The following is a 21227-nucleotide window of genomic DNA, read 5'->3' on the forward strand; positions in this document are numbered from 1 at the left end:
AAAATTAAGGATTGAGTTAAAAATTTCAAATTCAATGACTACAAATTTACCATTACAAAATATTTTAGAGAATATAAAACATGTTTTCAAAATTTTCGTCCTTTATCATGTTTTTTAAATAATAATGGCGGACTGAATTTATTGAATAAAAAGGTACAAAACAGATTTAAAATCTTTAGAAATAAAACCTTAAAAGATCAAAAAGTAAAATAGTATTCAAGAACAGAAGAAAAATTATAGAGAAATGAACTGACCATCCCCTCTCTTTAGTAAAACTTGAGCTCAAAATCTCCCTAGCAAGCATCATAAAATATTGAAAATAACTTGAAAAAACTCGAAGAAACCAGATTAAAAATGATTCTCCAAAAACTTCACATGCACAATTGATCATAAAGGTTTGTCCATACATATACAAAATAGTATATGATATAAATATTCTAATATAATTATAATAATAAAAGTATATAATATACATGAATATTATTGTTAATGTAATAAGATGTAGGTTTGAGTGTGCTGAAGATAGAATACGACTTAGACGAGGTTGCTGCCTTCTTGTCTCCCTTTGGACTATTAACAAATTTGTCAATTTGTGGCTTCGGTTTCATATATATATATTTTTTTCTAAAAAAATGTTCCATTTCATCAATTTTTAGGTAAAAAATATTTAAATAAAGGGTAATTTTCACTCAAGGTCTTTAAATTATTAGTAAGTTTATGTTTTGATCACTCAACTTCAAAAAGTTATCAAATGGTTATTGAAGTATTCGAAAGTTTTTATTTAAGTCATTGGAATGTTAGGAATTTTTGTTTAAGTGACGAATCGATGATCAGTATGGTGAATTAATACCCATCTAAGAATCAATCTGACGGTTAATATTGGAGATCGAAGAAGAAAACTATTTAAATTTTGGTTTGTAGATTTGCGACGTTTAAAGTTATTTTATAAAAAGAAAAATAGAGTTTTCGGTTAAAAGCCATACAATAACGATTTTAACAGCTTAATGACTTAAATGAAATATTTCAAATAATTTAATGAACATTTTGTAATCTTTTAAAATCGAAGGACCAAAATATAAACTTAATAACAAGTTTACTTTAAATATAATATCAGTGCATATGTTAAATGTGAAAAGGAAAGAACAATTTAGTAACGTCTCGATATATGGAGAATACGACAGGTGTTAAAGGGTGATCCTCTCATGCATGTAAATACCGAGACAAGTGTCAATTAAATTTCAAATTTACTTCAAAATAAAACAAAAATAAAAATAAAAATAAAAACATTTATTATTCTTATTTATTAATGCAAATTTCGAAATTATTTGTCTTTTCCAAACGTGTATATATATATATTTGAATGTCCAAGTCATTGTAGTTTTATATATCTACAATTTAATCCTTTTACTTTTATCCTCAAGAATTAAATTTGGTTAAAATATACTATAAGTCTTTATAATTTTTTACAAATTTGGAATTTAATCCTTCCTTTATTTCTAGGAATTTAGTCTATCTATTTTTCAAATTTCAAAATTCAGATCCAATTATTAACACTATTAATTATTTTTTTGCTAAATTTGTTGGTATAACATTTTGAAAAAATCACTTGAAAGCAATGTAGCTAAAAATGATGTTGTAATAAATTTTAATTTAAAAAATAATTTTAATTAACAATGTTAATTGTTGGACCTAAATTTTAAAATTTAAAAAGTAAAAGGACTAAATTTTAAATTTGTGAAGAGTACATGACCCAATGGCATATTTCAACCTTGAATTCTTTTGGCTATAATTTAAAAGAAAAATAAATTTTAATGAACCTAAATTGTGAATAGACAAATTTTAACGTGTTGAACTTGAATTTTTAAAGTAAAGGATTAAATTCTTTGAAATAAAAATAAATGATTAATTTACAAATATGCAAAGAATTTAGGGACTTAAAACAAAATTTAACCATTTTTATTTTGTTTTCTTTTGTAAGCTTTCTGTAACTGCCACTAATTTTCTGTTCCACTTCTTAAATCCCACCAATTTTACTTCTTACACGATGTTTCACTTACATAGCTAGCTATTCTTTTTGTTCTCGCCGGTAATTCTCGCCGGAAAAAATGGCTTCTAATTTTCTCCGGCTAAGAAAACCATACTACGTTGAATCAACAATCAACTGTTCATCTTCTTCCGATCAAAAGCTTGTAAATTTGAGCTTTGGAATCAACGAAACAAGGAACCAAACAAAGAAGAGACAAGCTAAGGAACATCATGGGAGAAGATCATGTTTGGATTCATGTTGTTGGGTGACTGGTTACCTCTGCACCACTTGGTGGTTGCTTTTGTTTTTGTACCACTGTTGCTTGCCGTTCACGGTGGGTCATGAGGTGCCAGAACTAATGCCGGCGGCGAGGCTTAAACGTGAAGGGTTGAAGGGGATTCACCCGGTGGTTTTAGTACCGGGGATTGTCACTGGTGGGCTTGAGTTGTGGGAAGGTAAGCCTTGTGCTGATGGTTTGTTTCGTAAACGACTTTGGGGTGGTGGTGGCTTTACTCAATTACTGAAGAGGTACTTGGAAGTAAACTTTGGTCTAATTTCAGTTTTAGTCCCACTTTTATTCTGGAATTTGAATTAGATTCTTTTGATTTTACTGGGGTTAATATAACTTTTAGTCTCTCAACAATTAGGTTTACTTTGATACTTGTATTTTTGCTTTAATTACAATTTTAGTCCCTTTATCATTCTTGAACTTGAATTGGATTCTTCTACTTTTTCTAGGTTATTATAATTTTAGTCCCTCAATTTAGTAATTAGGTTCACTTTGGTACCTATACTTTTTTTTCACTTTGGTATTTGCACTTGGCAATTAAGTCCGTTTTGGTATTTAAACTTAGAAAAAAAATGATAACATGACATTCTAAAATGAATATATTAAAAATATATTTTAAAAATTTTCAAGTGATGATATAGTATAATCTTAGAGTACCACATCATCAATTTTGATGGAATGTAAATTTAGAGACTAAAATGGACTTGATTGCAAAGTTTAAGAACTAAAATGGACCTGAAAGAATTTGAAGTACCAGAGCGTACCTATTTGGCAAGTTAAAGACTAGAAGTTACATGCGACAGGAGGGGTGACCACGTAAACTCAAGATCTAGGATTTCGTTTCAACGGAGGCCTTCTTTAACGGGAATTTTTCTCTTTAGCCCCTCCCAAAACATAAATCTTTCAATTTAAGTCTCTTAACTCTTAAACAAACTAAAACAAAGTATTTTTGGCCCTCCAGAAAAAAATTAACAATACAATTTAAGGTTTTTTTTCTTAGACAAATTTTTTAGCCTTGGTTTGTGAAAATGTACCAACTCTTTTTAGCATTTACCCTTCTAAATTTTATAATTTTATTTTAGTCCTTAACTAAAATTCCTAACTTTCCATCTTACAGACACCATAAATTCGGTTGATGATAGCTTTGGTCTTTTTAACTTTAAATCATTAATATTAAGTTGCAGTTAATTTAATTTGATGAAGTTAATTTTCATGAATTTATTAAATGTTGTTATTCGTCAACAGTTAATACCGTTAAAATTTTAACGATAATTCTTCCCTTTATAGTGTATATGTATTTATTTTTTACCCATGTTTGGACATTATGTACAAATTTGTTTTATTTTTCTAAATTGTCTTTAACTGTATTTTGTTGTGTCGGAGTCGTGTTTTTAGACACGTGTTTGACATTTAAACGTTCTATTATTTACATTCGCGATTCATACAACATTTGATAGGTGTTTTTAGAAAGAATATTTTTGTCTTGAGTGTACCCATAATCTAATAGCGTATTATGTTTCGGTTAATTTATATGCTTTATTATATATATTTTTTGTTTGGATTTAATTTTATTGAAATATGTTGATGTTTAGGCCATTGTGTTGGTTAGAGCACTTGTCTTTGCACAACGAAACCGGCCTCGACCCACCCGGAATACGGGTTCGTCCAGTTCCAGGACTGTTTGGGGCGGACTATTCAGCTCCGGGATACTTTGTGTGGGACGTTCTCGTTAAAAATTTGGCAAAAATCGGCTACGAGGGGAAGAATTTGCATATGGCTGCTTATGATTGGAGACTCTCTTTCCAGAATACAGAGGTACAAATGGCTATTTTCAATGTGTAGGTTCCTTGTTCCGGTATTTTGTGTCCATGTTTCGTTTTATTTTATTCTTTTATGCATTAGTTAGTGTCATGTTATCATATCGTTTGGCAATGGTTATGCATACCTTACTTCTTCATTGATCAATTGTTATCGTCGAGTTCTTATCGATATATTTGTTCATTACGATACACAGGTTCGGGACCGTGCTCTTAGTAAGCTAAAGAGTAAAATTGAGTTAATGTATCGAGCCAACGGCAATAAAAAAGTGGTAGTTGTGCCTCATTCCATGGGAGTTGCCTATTTTCTTCACTTCCTTAAATGGGTCGAAACGCCACCTCCAATGGGAGGTGGTGGTGGTCCGGGTTGGTGCGCTGAACATATCAAGGCAATTGTGAACATCGGCCCGTCATTTCTTGGTGTTCCAAAGGCTGTTAGCAATATACTCTCCGCTGAGGGCAAAGACGTTGCTTATTTCAGGTTAGTTATATCAGTTTATTAAATGACATTACACATAAAATCAAAGTTAAATCACCATATTTTTATGGTTTTGGATTTTGTAGAGCAATGGCACCGGGAGTTTTGGATTCGGGTACTTTAGGGCTTCGAGCATTAGAGCATGTCATGCGAGTGTCTCGAACATGGGATTCCGTTGTGTCATTGATGCCTAAAGGAGGAGAGACCATTTGGGGCAACATGGACTGGTCACCGGAGGACGAGCATGTTTGCGACTTTTCTAAGAAAAGATACTTTCGGTTTTCTCCGAGTGACAATAATGTCAATAACAGCGACGCGAAACAAGTTTTTCGAGTGAAAGATCCGGTTAAGTACGGTAGAATTATCTCTTTTGGCAAGGCAGCTTCAGTGTTACATTCTTCACAACTTCCCACTACTGTTTTAAAGGTATGATAATATTTACGGTATTCGAGTCTATAGTGGATCTTGAGTCAGTTTTCACTGTGTCAAAGATCTTATGGATACCAACATTTCATTATTAGGAAATTTTGCACATGAGTGCGTCCCGAAACTTCAACTCGTCATGCTGGGAAGCATGGACCGAGTATGACGAGATGAGCCGGGAAAGCATACGAAAAATCGGGGCAGCAGATAAAGCTTACACAGCAACAACTCTTTTTGATCTGTTGCGTTTCGTGGCACCAAAAATGATGAATCGGGCTGAAGCTCATTTTTCTCACGGAATTGCGGACAATCTCGAAGATCCTAAATACAACCATTACAAATACTGGTCTAATCCACTTGAAATGAAGTAAGTATATTTTGACACAGGTATGCGTCGAAAATGAATACTGTCGGTTCTGGGTAACATAGACCATATGCATTGTGTTTTTTTAGATTACCCGATGCTCCAAACATGGAGATATATTGCTCGTACGGTGTTGGAATCCCGACCGAAAGATCATATGTGTACAAGCTATCACCAAGCAATAAGTGCAAACATATTCCTTACCAAATTGATACCTCAGTCGATGGAGAAGATGGTAGTTGCTTGAAAAGCGGAGTATATTTTGCAGACGGAGACGAAAGTGTACCAGTTTTAAGCGCTGGATTCATGTGTGCTAAAGGTTGGAAAGGAAGAACTCGGTTTAATCCATCCGGTATCAATACATACGTACGTGAGTACCAGAGCAAGCCGCCAACTAGTGGTATTAAGAGCACGGCGCACGTTGACATAATGGGAAACATTGCTCTCATCGAAGACATACTACGTGTTGCGGCGGGAGCCACCGGAGAAGAGATCGGAGGCGATAAGATTTACTCGGATATATTGAGAATGTCCGAGAGGATAAATCTCCGGCTGTGAGTATATTTCACGAGCTCAATTACGTTTATCGTCATCAAATTAGACGTCGCTGTAATGTCGAAAGAATATGGAGAACTTGTGAAAACCAAATATAGATGGCGGCCAGGATCAGTTGAAATTGCAACGGGGAAGGTTTTGGCTGACGAAAGGTGTGTACAAAGGTAGTCCAATATCATGTAGCTTATGTAGTAAAATAATAACGGGATATTGTAGGGACGGTAACAGTTTGGTTGGATTCGGAGTTTGGAAAAAAATTACATATTTTATTATTTTTATTTTTAAAACTAGAATAAATAATTTTATTTCGTATTTAAAGTTTTTTAATATTTTAGATATAAAAATATATTTTTATATCATAAAAAATTTAAAATTAATTATATACATTTAAAAAAATTCAAATTGATTCAAATAATTACAATTCCAAATTCGAATACTTTTAAATAATAGCTAAATTTTAATTGAATCAAATTAAATAAAAATTAACCGAAATTGAATCGAGCATTTGAATTTGGAGGACCATTGCCTTCACCCTCGACCTTAGTTACGACTTTACTGAAAATAATTGTTCAAGTCAAGATTCAAGTTTCGAAATTAAAGAGTGTATGAATTAAAAATAATTAAATTAGAAACTAAAGATTAAATTTTAAAACAGAAGCATAAAATAAGAATCCGAAAACTACAATGGCTAATAGAAAATTTTGACCAAACTTCTATAATAAATATCCCGGGAAAACCAGAAAGGCCTCATTTCTTCAGTGAGGGAAAAGAAACCGCACACGGCGGAGATGGACTATAGTTTAGCAGCGCTGAAACTGCTATGCGGTCAACTAAAAGACGCTCGAGGAACACCTTCACAAAGCGCCTTAACCCTTGGCGGCATCCTCTTTCAACGTGTCTGGCTTCAGGTTCCTTTTCCCTTTCCCTTACAGTCAAATTCCCTTCTTTTTTTTTACCTTTCCTTCTTTACCTTTTTCTTTTTGAACTAGGGCGTTTTGGTTTCAAACGACGACGAAGATTGCCTGCTTCTCGACGATAGCACCGGCATCGTCGAGCTTAACCTCTCCGGTGATTTCCGTCAACGTCAATGGAAAACAGGTTTTTTTGTTTTCGCTATTCTTTTTCCAATGGCGCGTTTTTTTCTTGTTCTTTTTTTTTAATTTAAAAATTTTGCAGGGATGTATGTAATGGTGGTGGGAGGATACTTTGTCCGTACAGGTGATATTCCTGTTATTAAGGTACTTGAATTTCCCTTTTAATTTCTTCAATTTCATGTCATAAATTTTGTTTTCTGTCCTTTTTGTTAATTGCTAGTGTTTCTTAAGAGGGGAAAAGAGCAATGTACTCTCCAATTACTCGGATTTGACTCGAAAAATATTAAGATTCGGAGTCCGAGTACGAGCTAGTGAGCAAATCGAATTCAAGTATCTTTATGTTCGAGCATAATTGATCTTTGCTTATATTTAACTTGTATTGAAAAACTTGAATCCTAATTTGAGTTTGAGCATAATCAAGATTTTGATTTTTTATTTAAAATCGAGTTTGAGCTTGTGAAACTTGATCAAGCTCAAGCAGAGCTTCAAGCTTCAAATTTTCGAGTAGAGCTCGTTTTTCCTTATAGCTTGAAGTTTGCTCAGCTTGATTACACCCTTACTAGTTTCTTCTATAAAATCTGATCAATCTTTTGTTTACTGCATCTATCTCAATTGTAATCATTAAAAAAATCTAGAAATGGAAGTTAATATATTCTCAGGATATGCTTCAATCTTGTTTGCTGTAAATCTTGAGATGAAGCATTGTTTTTTTCCCCCTCCTTTCAACACTTTGATCATTGCTGTTAATAGGTTCATAAGATTGTTGATTTATCTCCATTTCCGGATCGAGAAGCGATGTGGTATCTCGAAGTTTTGGAAGCTTACAAACTTTTCTACCAGCCCCTCATTGAAGAATTCATATGAACTTATGAACCATTCATTTCTATGCCTGCTAGAATCACCCAAAAGTTAGTTGAATGAGAGAACTTGACCAAGTTTTATGAATTCTACTGCTAGTTTTTACATGTTATCTGTAGCCAATTTTAGATTCTTCAATTGTTGACTGCGATAACATGGTTGAAACATGTTCTTTCTGGTTCCCATAGATTATAAATGACGGATTTCTTTGCATTTGAAATAATATTTTTGTGGTTCATTGGTAATTCGAGTTTGATTCTGTGTTAACCGATAATCCAAGAACCATGAACATGGAACTGAAATGTTGCTCATTCTTTGTCAATATCTGCTAGCATGATTTTTGTTAAATCATGTGACTAACAACAGGAAATGGTTCAATTTCTAAGGCTATTAGTCGCAAATTTTAGAGACTGCCATTGTTGACTGCTATAACATAGCTGAAGCATGTTCTTTTTCATTTCCATAGATTAGAAAGGATGGATTTTCTTGGCATTTATAATCATATTTAAGGACACCATAGCATTTCGTGACTCATTGATATATTGACTTCGATTCTCTCTTAACCGATAATCCGAGACCATTAACATGGAACTGAAATATTTCTTCATCTTTTTCCATCATGGTTTTTTTTGTTGAACTAGGGGACTAATAATAGGAAATGCTTCAAATACTAATGCTATTAGTAGCAAATTTTAGAGACCGCCATTGTTGACTGCAATTACATAGCTGAAGAATGTCCATTCTTTGCATAGATTATAAAGGGTTAAAATGCCTAAGAGGTCCCTGTATTTCCTCTGTTATTAAATGGACCAATTTAGTCCTCTATACTATAAATGGATAGAATTTTTAACAAAAAAAATTAGTTTGCTCTTTGATCTAACGTGCAATGACTAATTCGTTCATTTTTTGAATAGAGGGGGTAAAATGTAATTAAACTCTTAATATAATGACTTCCATGATATTTTTACCTTTACTGGTTTATTTTTGTCTTGAAATTGTGATTCGAATGCAACCTTGATATGCAACGACTACGTATCGACGTCGTTTTCAAGTTTCAAAACCTAAAAACTCAAGCAATAGAAAATTTTGGAAAACCTCGAAAGCTCCAATAAAAAAAATTATCTTTTATCTGTTCACAAGTCTTAAACCTATTAAAGAAAAGGACCCCTTAACCACAATAAACTTGCCATGTAGCACTTAGTCTTATTATTTTCCATCTTTTTCGACTTTTTAATAGATCGGAAAATCTTATATGTGAAATTAAGATTTTGATCCTTTTATTATACTTAAATTTGAAATTTGATACCTACACTTTCATTTTCATGGGAACACTCTTTTAACAAGAAAAAAATTCATACCATCTTAGAACGGTTATTCTGAGGAAAATTCATTCTAATGTTTCAATTGAAATAGATATTAATTATTTATACTAATTAATTAATGATATTATAAAGTAGAGATAAAATTATGCTCTATTGGCTTTTATAAGGAAAAAAAGAAGAAAAAACTTGATTGGCATTGTTATTACGGTTCAAATGTATTCAAACGCGTATATCTCTATATTTTATATCGTGTTATGAGTAGAAGTGTTCATGGGTTGGTTTTGGTTAAGTTTATGTGTAATATTAATGCATTTTATGCTCATTTAAGTTCAATTAGACTCGAGATATGTGCTTCAAGTATGGTTCAATCTCGTTTATATTAGTAAGTGATTAATTCAATTCTATTCTAGATAGAGGTGTTTATGGGTTGAACTTAATCAAGGTTCAAATTTTTTTAAAATTCCAAGCTTGAGCTAAGGTTTGACTCGACCCGCTCAAAAAATTTATATTATTGTTTAAACCCTAAAAAATAAGTCGATTTAAGTTGAGCTTGGACCTTGAATATTTAAACTTGAGTTTGATCAATATTTTAAACATGCTTATTCTTTTTATTCCAAACTTATTTTTTAAGCCCGTAATATAGGGTTAAATCTTCTAAAAGAAAGTACATATAGGGTTAAATCTTCTAAAAGAAAGTACAAGTATTAAACGTTAAATTTGAGCGTGATAGAATGACCAAATTGAAAATTGACCAAAGTTCGGCACAAAAATGAAAATAAAATAAGCCACGAATCTAATTCTAAGCCACAAAATAAATACTAAAAAGTCATTTTCGCTTTAAGAAAAACGATTTTTTTTAAAATAAAAATCGATTTATAGTTTAATCTAAAAAACCAGATTATCTGTTAACGAGAAAAAAAAAAAAAAACCAATGGCGCTAACTCCTCCTCCTTCGCCAAATCTTCTCCAAGTCTCAGTTAAATCTTCATCGTCTCCTTGTCTATCACCGTCCGTACATTACCTTCTCTTCGGTTCTCCATGCTCCAACGCTTCCCCGTTTCTGCTTCAAAAGAGCGGGCTTCCGCTGCTTCCCGTGGCGGTGAAACCTTCTTCTTTGGAGCGGAAGATCAAGTGCTTCATTACAAGATCGTACACGAAAGAAGACCGTTTGAACGAGCCGGAAACATTTTCCGCCGAGGATGTCGCCGGAGGCGATGATGAAGATGGAGGGAGTGAAGATCTGGACTTGCAGCAAAACCGTGGTTCTGCGGTTGCCTCGCCGAGGATTGCTTCGTCTTCCAGTGATTCACTCTCGCTTGGAATTCGCGAGCCTGTTTATGAGGTTTTTATTTCTTTCCTTTTTCTTTATTATTGTAGGATAGTAGAATTTTACTTTTTTTCCGTTAAATTTTAATCTAAGAAGAAGAAGATAGTTACAAGCAATTATGTATCGTAAGATACGTAGAATTGACTCTCTTTTTTTCTTCATTCTCTCTTGCTTGTAATTCGTGAGCCTGTTTATGAGTGTTTTATTTATTATTGAAGGATAAGTAGAATTTTACTTTTTTTTTTTTTTGTAATTTAAATTTTAATCTAAGAAGAAGAAGATAGTTGCATGCAATTATGTATTGTAAGATAAGTAGAATTCTACGTTTTCTCATTAATTTTTTCTCTCTTGCTCTTGCTTTTGCTTGGAATTCTTGATCCTGTTTTGAGTTTTCTATTTCTTGTTTTCCTTTATCATTGTAAGATAAGTAGAGTGTTACTTTTATAAAATTAATTTTAATCTAAGCAGTAAGAAGAAGACAGTTGCATGCAATTAGGTGTTGTAAGATAAGTAGAATTTTACTTTTTTTTTTCATTATTGTTTTCTCTCTTCTTGTAATTCGTGAGCCTGTTTATGAGGTTTCTATTTCTTATTTTCCTTTATTACTGTAAGATAAGTAGAATTTTACCTTCTTTTTTGTCCTTTCATTAATTTTTAATCTAAGAAGACGACTGGTGCATGCAATTATGTATTTTAAGATAAGTAGAATATTACCTTTTTTCTCTCTTGCTTGGAATTCGTGAGCCTGTTTATGAGAGACAGTTGCATGCAGTTTAGGTTTTATGTGTTAATTTTGGTTAAAATTTGGTGATTATTTTTAATCTCTAAAGGTGCTAGAAGTGAAGTCAAATGGAGTAGTATCTACAAGTAGGATAAATCGACGTCAATTACTGAAATCAAGTGGTAATGTACTTTTCCTTTCTTATTTTATTACTTCTTGGTAGGCTTTACATGCAAGGAAAAGAAAATCTGTCTTTTATGACTTATTTATTGTGGATTAATTATGTTTTTTCTTTCCTTTTAGGTCTTCGTCCTAGAGATATCCGAAGCGTTGATCCATCATTGTTTTTGACAAACTCGGCGCCATCTATTCTGGTAACTGCCATTTGCGCTATTCTATCTCAAGCTTATTCTTTTATTTGCTATGCTTGGTTCCAAAGTATTGGCTTTGAGTATCATTTGTTTACTTTGTTTGCTTCTATTTCTGTCTAAAATGGTCTTGCGAACTCATTTTTTCCTATTCTTGCTCTAAGGTACGAGAGCATGCGATTCTCCTTAATCTGGGATCATTACGAGCAATAGCAATGCGAGACTGTGTTCTTATATTCGAATATAATCGGTAATCTTTTCATCTGTGCAAATTCGATTTCACCGTTTCATCTATTCGAATTGACATTGATGAACTTGTTGCACATGTTGACCATTTTTTAGTAAAGGCGGACAGGCTTTTATGGACACATTGTTGCCTCGACTGAATAACATGAATGGAGGGCCATGTATGCCTTTCGAGCTTGAGGTTTGTGTCTTTACGAGGACCCTTTCTTTTATATGCTGATGAATGAGGTGATTTGTGTGGTGGCCACTGATTTGAAGCTGTAATTTTAGACATCTGTACTTTTTGAGAGACATTTAGTGTGGTACTTCCAGGTTGTTGAAGCAGCATTACTTTCAAGAACACAGCGTTTGGAGCAGAGACTGATGGATTTAGAACCTCGTGTGAGTATGGAAACATAGTGAGTATTTTGTTTGTTTCTTTTCTTTATTTCTTTCACTTCTCTTTCTCAAGCTGTATGGTGAATTGAGAAAGTCCTTATGAAGCTGCAGGCCATCAATCTTTTAGACATTTTCTATTGTGGTTGCAAGCAAATTTCAGTAACAAATGATTTCAAGTTCCAAGTGAACCTATACTAGAAAAGAACTGCTGATTCATGTTTATAGGCTCCCTGCCTTCTTTTTCATTTATTTATTTATCTTTTCTCTCTCGTCTCTCACAGACTTAAAAACTCATTGGCCTTCTGGTTAAAATGTCTATCAAAAACATTTGAGAAATATGCTTTATCAGCCATTTTTGGTGCCTTCTAGATGTTACAAACTGTCCTATTCCCCACACAGATGCAAATGAACCAAGTTGCTCCTGATCAACTTGAATCTTGTGTTGCAAATGCTGCCTTTTGTTGTTCATCATGAAATCTAATAAACAAGTTTAAGCTTGATCATTCTGTTAAATAAGGCAAGTTTAAGCAAGAGGGTGTTAAGCATTGAGCTTGTTTATGCTAATGATTATTAACTTGTGAACAACTAAATTATAGGCTCATTTAGACTATATGTACACGAATGCAATATTCTTTTATTGAGCCTATTTGTGCGTATTGGATGCCTAAGATCCTTGTAAAACTTCTTAATTTCATGAATGAACTCAGACTTGAGTTTTATGCAGAAGCTTGTTATTTCTGTTTGAAACAAATTTTACAAAGCTTAATTATGTAAAGAGTCAAACTCGTGCCTGATAAAAGCTTTAAGAAGCAAGCTTATTAAGATAGGGCTTGATTCATGAGATGGTTGTCTTGCTCATTCAGATGTCTTGTTTTGCATTATCATCTTTTACTCTAAGCATTCCTTAGAAAGTTATAATTCTAACTGTTCTCGGACAGCATATTTGATAAAATTAAAATTTATGTGTTTGCTAGAATTTATGGTTATATGCCTAAACATTTCGCTTTTTTCGCTGTGATTTATCTAAAAGTTACAAGTTTGTACCTTGAGTGCCTACAGTGTCATTATGTAATAGTTTTTGATAATATGAACCTGTTTAATCTCTTTCATGTGTAGGTTCAAGCTCTGCTTGAAGAGTTGCCTAAAAAATTAACCGTTGACATATTGGAGCAACTTCGTATCAGCAAGCAGACTTTGGTATATTAACTTTACAAAAATATTGACTAGTTGCATAATAATAAATGGTTAAATGTCTTTTTTAGATTATTATTATTATTTTCTTTTCGTTTTATCATGCTAGGTTGAATTGTGTTCAAGAGCAGGGGCGCTTAGACAAATGCTGCTTGATCTTTTGGAGGACCCCCATGAAATACGTCGAATATGTATTATGGGAAGAAACTGTACTTTGAAAAGGGGAACTGATGACGTGGAATGTTCTCTACCCTTAGAAAAGTTGATTGCTGAAGGTAAACTCTTCTAATCAATCTCAGTTATGATGTGTTCTTCTTTAAAACAAGTTCTAATTTGGTTTGGTTTGGTCATTTTTGCAGAAGAGGAGGAAGAGATCGAGATGCTTTTGGAGAACTATCTTCAAAGGTTTTTCCTTTTGTTCCTTTTATATGCTCGGTTTTTCTATTCTTGATGGTCTCCAAGTTTGGTTGCAAGAACTTTTCAAAAGTCCGAATTTATCAATGCTATGAACAAGGCATAAACTAAATAAGGAAGATGTATTTTGAGGTTTGGTTTAACACAAAGGAATAAACATATTTTCTTAGAAGTGGCCTAACTGTTTGATTCATTTTCACTGGCCGGGCAGAAAGGCTTACATCTTAACAAAACTGCTTCTGTTATTTGTTTGTGGGCACATTGTGTCTTCAATGGCTATAACTAATTACAATTTATTGTTGCATTTGCAGATGTGAATCTTGCCATGGTCAGGCAGAAAGGCTTCTTGATTCTGCAAAAGAAATGGAAGATTCTATTTCTGTCAACTTGAGGTCTGAATGAATTTTGATTTTCTTTGGTTTTCAGCACCACCATTTCATTTCGGGTTTTCTCAATGCTTTATCCTCCAAAATCCCATGTTCCTCTTATGTGTGATCTTTGTGGATTTGAATTTTCAGATCGATTCTAGTTTATCTTCCATTTGCATCTGAATCCACAATCCTTTTTAACTAATGAAATAGGGTTTTTAATTATATCTATCAGCTCTCGAAGGCTTGAGGTAAGCAAAGTGGAACTACTTCTTCAGGTTGGGACATTTTGCGTGGCAGTTGGGGCTCTAGTAGCAGGTTTGTCATTCCACCACCACGAAAAATAGAAAAAGCCAAAACCTCTATTGATTGACATTTAATAATTGCTTAAGGCATGGTAGCCTAGTTGCTACATTTTTTGCAGCCCGAATCTGAAACAGCTTGAACCTTGAAATGAAACGAACTCTAAACTAACCCAAACCAAATCCTTAATGATCTGAACTCAAAGTATCTTGAATATTTTAAAATCCAAATTGATCCGACCCAAGATAATCCTATCCAAAACCAATCTGGTCCACCCAACTAACAGATCTATTGTAAATCTACGATGCCACGAATCATGAATCACTAGGATTCTTAATCATCTTGTGACAATAAAATTGTTATTATGTTCAAGTACAATTGTAGCATAGTTCATCGATTTATCACATGAAATATGGTGATAGTTATGTTTTTCCGCATATTTCAAGGGGGCTCAAGATTATACTTGCTGTTTTTTTAGGTATATTCGGCATGAACTTGAAGTCCTACCTGGAATATCATATGGTATGTCTTGTTCATAAAACAAAGTTCAAACGCTCGGTTTCTTACTGATTAATTCATTCCATATATCGACATGACTTTCACTTTTGCTACGCTAACTTGATTCGTTTTGCAGTTTGCTTTTTGGGTCACCACAGCGGGGATTATTGTTGGTGGTGTGGTGGCGTTTTTTCTCATTTATTCATATCTGAGAGGTAGGAGAATTCTTTAATTTAGGTAAGTTGTGAATTACCTTAAAAAGTTGAAAACTAGTTTTTCTAGCCATTTTAGAACTTAAACTAGGAAATTGTTAAACAAAAACAAATATATGTGTGTTATGTTAAACTACTACTACTACCATTTTCTTTTCAACTTTTTGGTAACAGATTTGAAGCGAAATGGCCATTGCTAAACCTTACGGTTGATTTAATGGTTTTGATATTTGAAATGAAAAAGACAATACAGTATTGACTTATTTTAGAAACATGACTTTAACAATATCTGAAGCAATACATTAAGCATAACTTAATGGAAATTAAAGAGATACTTCTTTTAGGTTTTTTTTTCATGTAAATAGGTTTATATATTAAGAGTTGGATTGTATTTTTCTGTCTTGACTCAAAAGATGAGTAAATTATTTCTTGATACGTGACATATCATAATGGATAAAAACAAATTTACTTTTATAACTAATTTCAATGAATTAAATTACTATTTTGAATAAATAAAATAAAATGCAGTGTCGGTAATATCTTTAAACAAAAGCTAGATGCAAATGTAAGATTCCATTATAGTATTCTCACATTCTCCATCTAAAAGAAGTTAAAATTCCAAAAGTAAACCCAAAACATCACTAAAATTGGCTAAACAAAGATATACTTTTTGCCCACCCAACTTAATTTGGGGAAGTGTGAAGATATCGTACGAAAATCTGTAAAACTTATATAAAAATCTTAAAAATCAAGTTTAAGATTAAATTGAAATTTTTTATTCTTATCCCTAATCCAACCCCACTCCACCATAATAACAACTAAATGTTAGTTTTTTTTGATAACATCTATATAAATCTAGAACCTTTTACCTTCACTTAAATAAACCCTTATTTTTTAACTTAAATTCAAGTAAGCACCTAACATTTAATTTATACCTAAAACAAAACCTTTTAACATAATTCGACATTAAACTTAAAACAAAAACTTCATTTAGATGCGAATCAAGTTTAAATAAAAATAAATAAAGTTCTAGAAACTAGCCAGTTCAGTGAACCCCCAAATCCTTTAACTTCACATCGCTGATGAATATTCAATGGGAAGAAAATCACAATTGCATTGCACACCAAGCAGCCAAACAAACACTAAGTGCAATGGTTCGTATTTGTGTGTCAGTTTAGGTCTGCGTTTGCTACTGAAGCTTGAGCTCGAGTCTCGGTCCATGACATGACATTAGCGTGGATCAAACAGTTCATCAGGTTGATGTCGATTGCTATAATACAAACTGGTGAGAATTGCAAATTCCAAAATCGTTGTCGTAAATGTGCTACAAAAGGAGTAGACCGGCAAGCATGAACATATTCAGAAGTAAAGCTACAGTGGTCTGGAGTTCATCTGGTGACGAACTGTTGTTTATCGGCCTCGCATTGACGAATTTGGTTTTTCCCGGTTCAGTATTTACGGAGACATTGACAGATGATGAACCTAATCATAAATAAAGGAGTGGATTCAATTGTTTGTAACTTGAAAGAGATTGCATATGCCATATAGCAAGTCTGGGATTCAAATCTCAACATTTGTAACCCCTTTATCGTCAAACAACGTATGGTTCTGAATTGGCCGATTTTGGGACCGAGAAGATCATTGCAGCATAGATTATTGTTCTTGTTGAGGGTCAGTCTGCTCCTTCAAGAGAAGTCTTTGAAATATCATCCGCCGAGCAGCTGACCAGACCCCCAACAACCCATAAGTATTGTCTCCTAGGGGAGGGTTTTGTCTCCCGTGCTCTGCCAACAGCTACCGTGCTATGAGCAGCTGCCTTGAGGGCCTGACGCTACACTGGCTATGTGAACCAGGCCCTCAGGGCAACCATTCACGACACACTGGCTCTCGGTAGAGCACGGGACACAAAACCCTCCACCAGGGGACAATACATTTGGTTGTTGAAGGTCCAGTCAGCTGACCAGTAGATGATACTTCGAAAACTTCTCCGGAAGGAGCCGACCGACCCTCAACAGTTCTTAAGGCCGATTTTAGTAGGGAAAATTTACACTTACAATCATAGTTCACCCATCCGATCTGTTGTTTTTCCAAGTCGTAAACAAAGATTTTGTCTTTCATAACAAGATCTGCAAATTGAAAGATAACCGGAACATTAATCCGTATTGCGGATTTAGTGATCAAATCACCATTATAATTTCATGCACAAGGTAATCTTACAGCTATAAACAACTAATCATTTCATCGGAACATTACGAAAACGAAACACTTTTCAAAAGTGCAAATTTCATGAAATCACGAAACTAAGTTCATTCCAATTAATTGAACATTACATTACCTCCTAAAATTGTTAACTTTTGACCCTCGATTGTCTTAAAGCCAATGCACCAAACTGCAGAACCACCCTATAAGAAACAAAGTTGCCTGTGTTAAGGTAGCTACAATATAATAGGAAGAAAATATGATACAAGTCGAATTGAAATCTATATCTGAAGGTTTAGTCGACTCACAATAGGATTCTGCTGGATAAGATAATCCTCGGGATGTAAAATCAATGCTGCACCACCGGCAAAGTTCAAACTAGCTTCAGGAAATATGTGATCAATGCTGAATAAAACGTTAACGTAATGTTAATAACGACAATCTAATACAATTCAACACTCGATGTTGACGAAACAAAATCAACCTGTCGGTTATTAGGTAGCATTGGTTTCCATGGGAAAGAACAGGGTGCACATGTTCCGAAACAGCATTATTGATCTGCAAGAGAATAATCGTAAATCGTTAAATTCAAGCTTAGTAATCATATCATACTCAAGTTTCATTAACTGGAAAGATGAGTATAGCAGGTCAATATTGAATCTAGTTTAGTACTTACAGCATCGATAAAAGCATTGTAAGCTTCATCGGCTAGGTACGATAAAGTTGTTCCTGAATCAATTATTGCTCCATGGTTGATTGATGTTGAGAACACTGATGCGTCGATCGATAAAACTTGCCCTCCGACTGAAATGCTCCGCAAATCAATATTATAGTGAGGCCTGAAATATTCCAATAGTAAAGAATATACATTATCAAACAAGCAAAAACGGGGTCAGTTTTTCGTTTTTTTCTCTCGAGATAATCAAACAATATCTTTCATTCTTGGGGAAGCTATGCCATAAAACATGAAAACCTGCAGAAATGCTTTATTCTCATCAGTTTCGGGCGTAAGGACCTAGTGAAAACGGTGCTCCTGTGAAGTTCATACGATAGTACTGATTAAAAACAGCACGTTTGATTACCATAGTTCCACAACGAAAACTTGGTTTTGTGAATAATAGGGAACAACCACCATCCAGAATATCAAGGAAAGTGTATATAACTAACAACGAATTACCGAAGCTATCATGTGACAAAAACTGACAGTTCCAAAACCCGGAAAAGGTGAAAAGATCATTCCGGGAACAATTTTAACATGCCCGATAGATGAATAACAGAACTGCTTCAATGAGATGAATCGAGATTACATACATTGACGGGACAAGCGGAGTATAAACCATATCCGGCTCCACGATCTCGCCGAGAACAAGTATACCGCCGCCATCATCATTTCCTTTTAAGCAATGGGAAAATGTTCTCGGTGTTACTCGTTGAGATGAAAGTTGTGAGATTACGGACAAACTCTGTTGCCCGAACCCAAAGATCCCATCAACCGCTCTATGCGAGTCTGTCAATTTTCCAGTATGTAACATGCTACACCTGTTTTAAGTAAATTCCGGTTTAAAACATGATCTATATTGTAATATCGATGGTTTCAGTTTTACTCACCCGAACATGATGGAAGCTGTAGCATTGCCAGTCGTGTGTCCTGGGAGAATTGTATTGAAATGCAACAAATCCGATACGTAATAACCTGACGTTCCACTACCATCTCCGTATTGAAATGTGTAACTACATTGATTGCTCGAACCCGAACAGGTGGAATCCGACACTTGGATACCGGAACTACATCTTTGGTCTGAACATGAGACTAATGAAGCTGTTGATGAGCTTCCAGGATCAAAAAAATTAAGTGGAATCTGTAAAGCAAAATGGTATTTCAAGTCCCTTTGTTTCCAACAATTATGAATGTAAAAGATCCAATTCAAGAACATACATACATACATACATACATACATACATACATACATACAAGGAAAACACGGTAGCTCAATCCCTTTGTTTCAATCAATTATGAACGTGAAAAAGCCAATTCAAGACCATACATACATGCATGCATGCATGCAAATACACATATAAGGAAAACATGGTAGCTCAAGTCCCTTCGTTTAAGTCAAAATTATGAATGTGAAAAAGCCAATTCAAGACCATACATACATACATACATACATACATATAAAGGAAACATGGTAGCTCAAGTCCCTTTGTTTCAGTCAATTATGAATGCGAAAAGGCCAATTCAAGACCATACATGCATGCACACACACACAGACCCCTTTGTTTCAGTCAATTATGAATGTGAAAAGGCCACTTCAAGACCATACATACATGCATGCATGCATGCATCCATACACACACGCATATATATACAAGGAAAACATGGTAGCTCAAGTCCCTTTGTTTCAGTCAATTATGAATGTGGAAATGCCACTTCAAGACCATAAATACATGCATGCATAAAGCATTCACACATATATAAGGAAAACATGGTAGCTCAAGTCCCTTTGTTTCAATCAATTATGAACGTGAAAAGGCCAATTCAAGACCATACATACACACATACATATATATACATGCATGCATACATACAAAAAGGAAAAGTGAAATATACTTTAAGTCCACTGGATTTAGGACAGCCATTGCAGGAATTACAGCCAACCCATAAAACATCACTCCCTGTATCAATCTGTACATTGAATTCCCTTGGAGGAGAACCTAATTGTAATTTTGTATAATATAGCCTAAAAAAATAATCAAAATAAAAATAAATTAATCAGTAAAAAAATCAAATAACCAAACTTTTGAATCTAAATTTAGAAACCAATGATACATAAAACCCAAAAATAAAATTAATTTAAAAATTCAGTAAAATTTAAATACATATATATATACCCAACGATAAACGGATCGTAGGTTCCTGAAACCGGAAAACCCACGACACCAACCGACGAGGACTCCAACAACCTTCCATGCCTGAGTCTATCACGTTCTACTAGTTCACTCAGCTCGAGTTCATGACTCGCCAACGGAATGCTTCTCTCCAGTTTGAAAGTCGCCGGAAAACCACCCACCACCGCGGCCTCCGTAATCACCACCGTTATCACAACCCAGGCGCGAAAAACTGCCGCCATTTTTTTACCCTTTTCCCTTGCAAAAAAAAAAAAAAAAAACACAATGTCTTTCCTTCTGATCTTCTCTCTAAAAACAAACAATGGAAAATTCGAAACTTAAAATGGGAATTAAATTTTGAATTTTTTCTAAAGAGAATTTGGAGACAAAGACTGAGACACACGACACAACAGAGACACGATAATAACTGATGTTTTAGACATGGATTTTGTTACGTTGCATATTATATATAATATTTATTTACAAAATTACGTATATATTTAGAAAATAAAAGGGTAAATTACACCCAATATCACTAACTATTAGTAAATTTTTTTTTTGTCCAATTAACTTCAAAAGGTTACAAAATTAATCATTAAACTATTTGAAAGTTTTTATATTAGTCACTGGGCTGATAAATTTTTTTAAGCTTGACTAGTGAACTCTAAGTGATGATTCGACAATCGGGATCGGTATGATGGATTAGTACCAATCGATGAGTAAAATAACATACCTTAGATCTAAGTCGATTTGATGGTTAATGTTAAAGATAAAGAAATATATTTAAATTTTGTTTCGCAGATTCGTGACGTTCTAAATTGTTTTAAGAAAAAAAACGTAATTGTATAAGAGAAAGGGAATGAGAGCTTTTGATTGGAGCAATCGAT

The 21227-nt window shown here is 33.8% G+C and overlaps 4 protein-coding genes across 4 annotated transcripts; 3 read left to right on the top strand and 1 right to left on the bottom strand.

Moving 5' to 3' along the window:
• Positions 1-1965: 1965 nt before the first annotated feature.
• On the top strand, positions 1966-6270 carry LOC105784202 (putative phospholipid:diacylglycerol acyltransferase 2). Its single transcript, XM_012610006.2, has 6 exons — positions 1966-2554; positions 3908-4130; positions 4330-4613; positions 4697-5036; positions 5132-5400; positions 5487-6270. The coding sequence occupies exons 1-6, from the start codon at positions 2106-2108 to the stop codon at positions 5953-5955; spliced, it is 2034 nt and encodes a 677-aa protein (XP_012465460.1). The 5' UTR covers positions 1966-2105; the 3' UTR covers positions 5956-6270.
• A 381-nt stretch (positions 6271-6651) lies between these two features.
• Positions 6652-8149, top strand: LOC105784402 (uncharacterized). Its single transcript, XM_012610286.2, has 4 exons — positions 6652-6860; positions 6942-7050; positions 7129-7190; positions 7797-8149. Exons 1-4 carry the CDS (start codon positions 6741-6743, stop codon positions 7908-7910), a joined length of 405 nt encoding a protein of 134 aa, XP_012465740.1. The 5' UTR covers positions 6652-6740; the 3' UTR covers positions 7911-8149.
• A 1966-nt stretch (positions 8150-10115) lies between these two features.
• Positions 10116-15412, top strand: LOC105783119 (magnesium transporter MRS2-11, chloroplastic). The gene is made up of 13 exons (XM_012608340.2): positions 10116-10568; positions 11384-11456; positions 11578-11648; positions 11807-11892; positions 11985-12069; positions 12201-12269; positions 13383-13463; positions 13567-13732; positions 13817-13862; positions 14183-14263; positions 14475-14557; positions 15021-15064; positions 15177-15412. Exons 1-13 carry the CDS (start codon positions 10158-10160, stop codon positions 15270-15272), a joined length of 1392 nt encoding a protein of 463 aa, XP_012463794.1. The 5' UTR covers positions 10116-10157; the 3' UTR covers positions 15273-15412.
• Positions 15413-16218: 806 nt separating this feature from the next.
• On the bottom strand, positions 16219-20762 carry LOC105783118 (aspartic proteinase 36). The gene is made up of 10 exons (XM_012608339.2): positions 20344-20762; positions 20063-20192; positions 19060-19310; positions 18763-18990; positions 18128-18290; positions 17936-18009; positions 17760-17856; positions 17588-17654; positions 17307-17378; positions 16219-16734 (listed from the first exon to the last, which is right to left on the bottom strand). The coding sequence occupies exons 1-10, from the start codon at positions 20580-20582 to the stop codon at positions 16577-16579; spliced, it is 1479 nt and encodes a 492-aa protein (XP_012463793.1). The 5' UTR covers positions 20583-20762; the 3' UTR covers positions 16219-16576.
• Positions 20763-21227: the final 465 nt, after the last annotated feature.

This window comes from Gossypium raimondii, chromosome 13 (assembly GCF_025698545.1).
Source record: "Gossypium raimondii isolate GPD5lz chromosome 13, ASM2569854v1, whole genome shotgun sequence".
Classification (NCBI taxonomy): Eukaryota; Viridiplantae; Streptophyta; class Magnoliopsida; order Malvales; family Malvaceae; genus Gossypium; species Gossypium raimondii.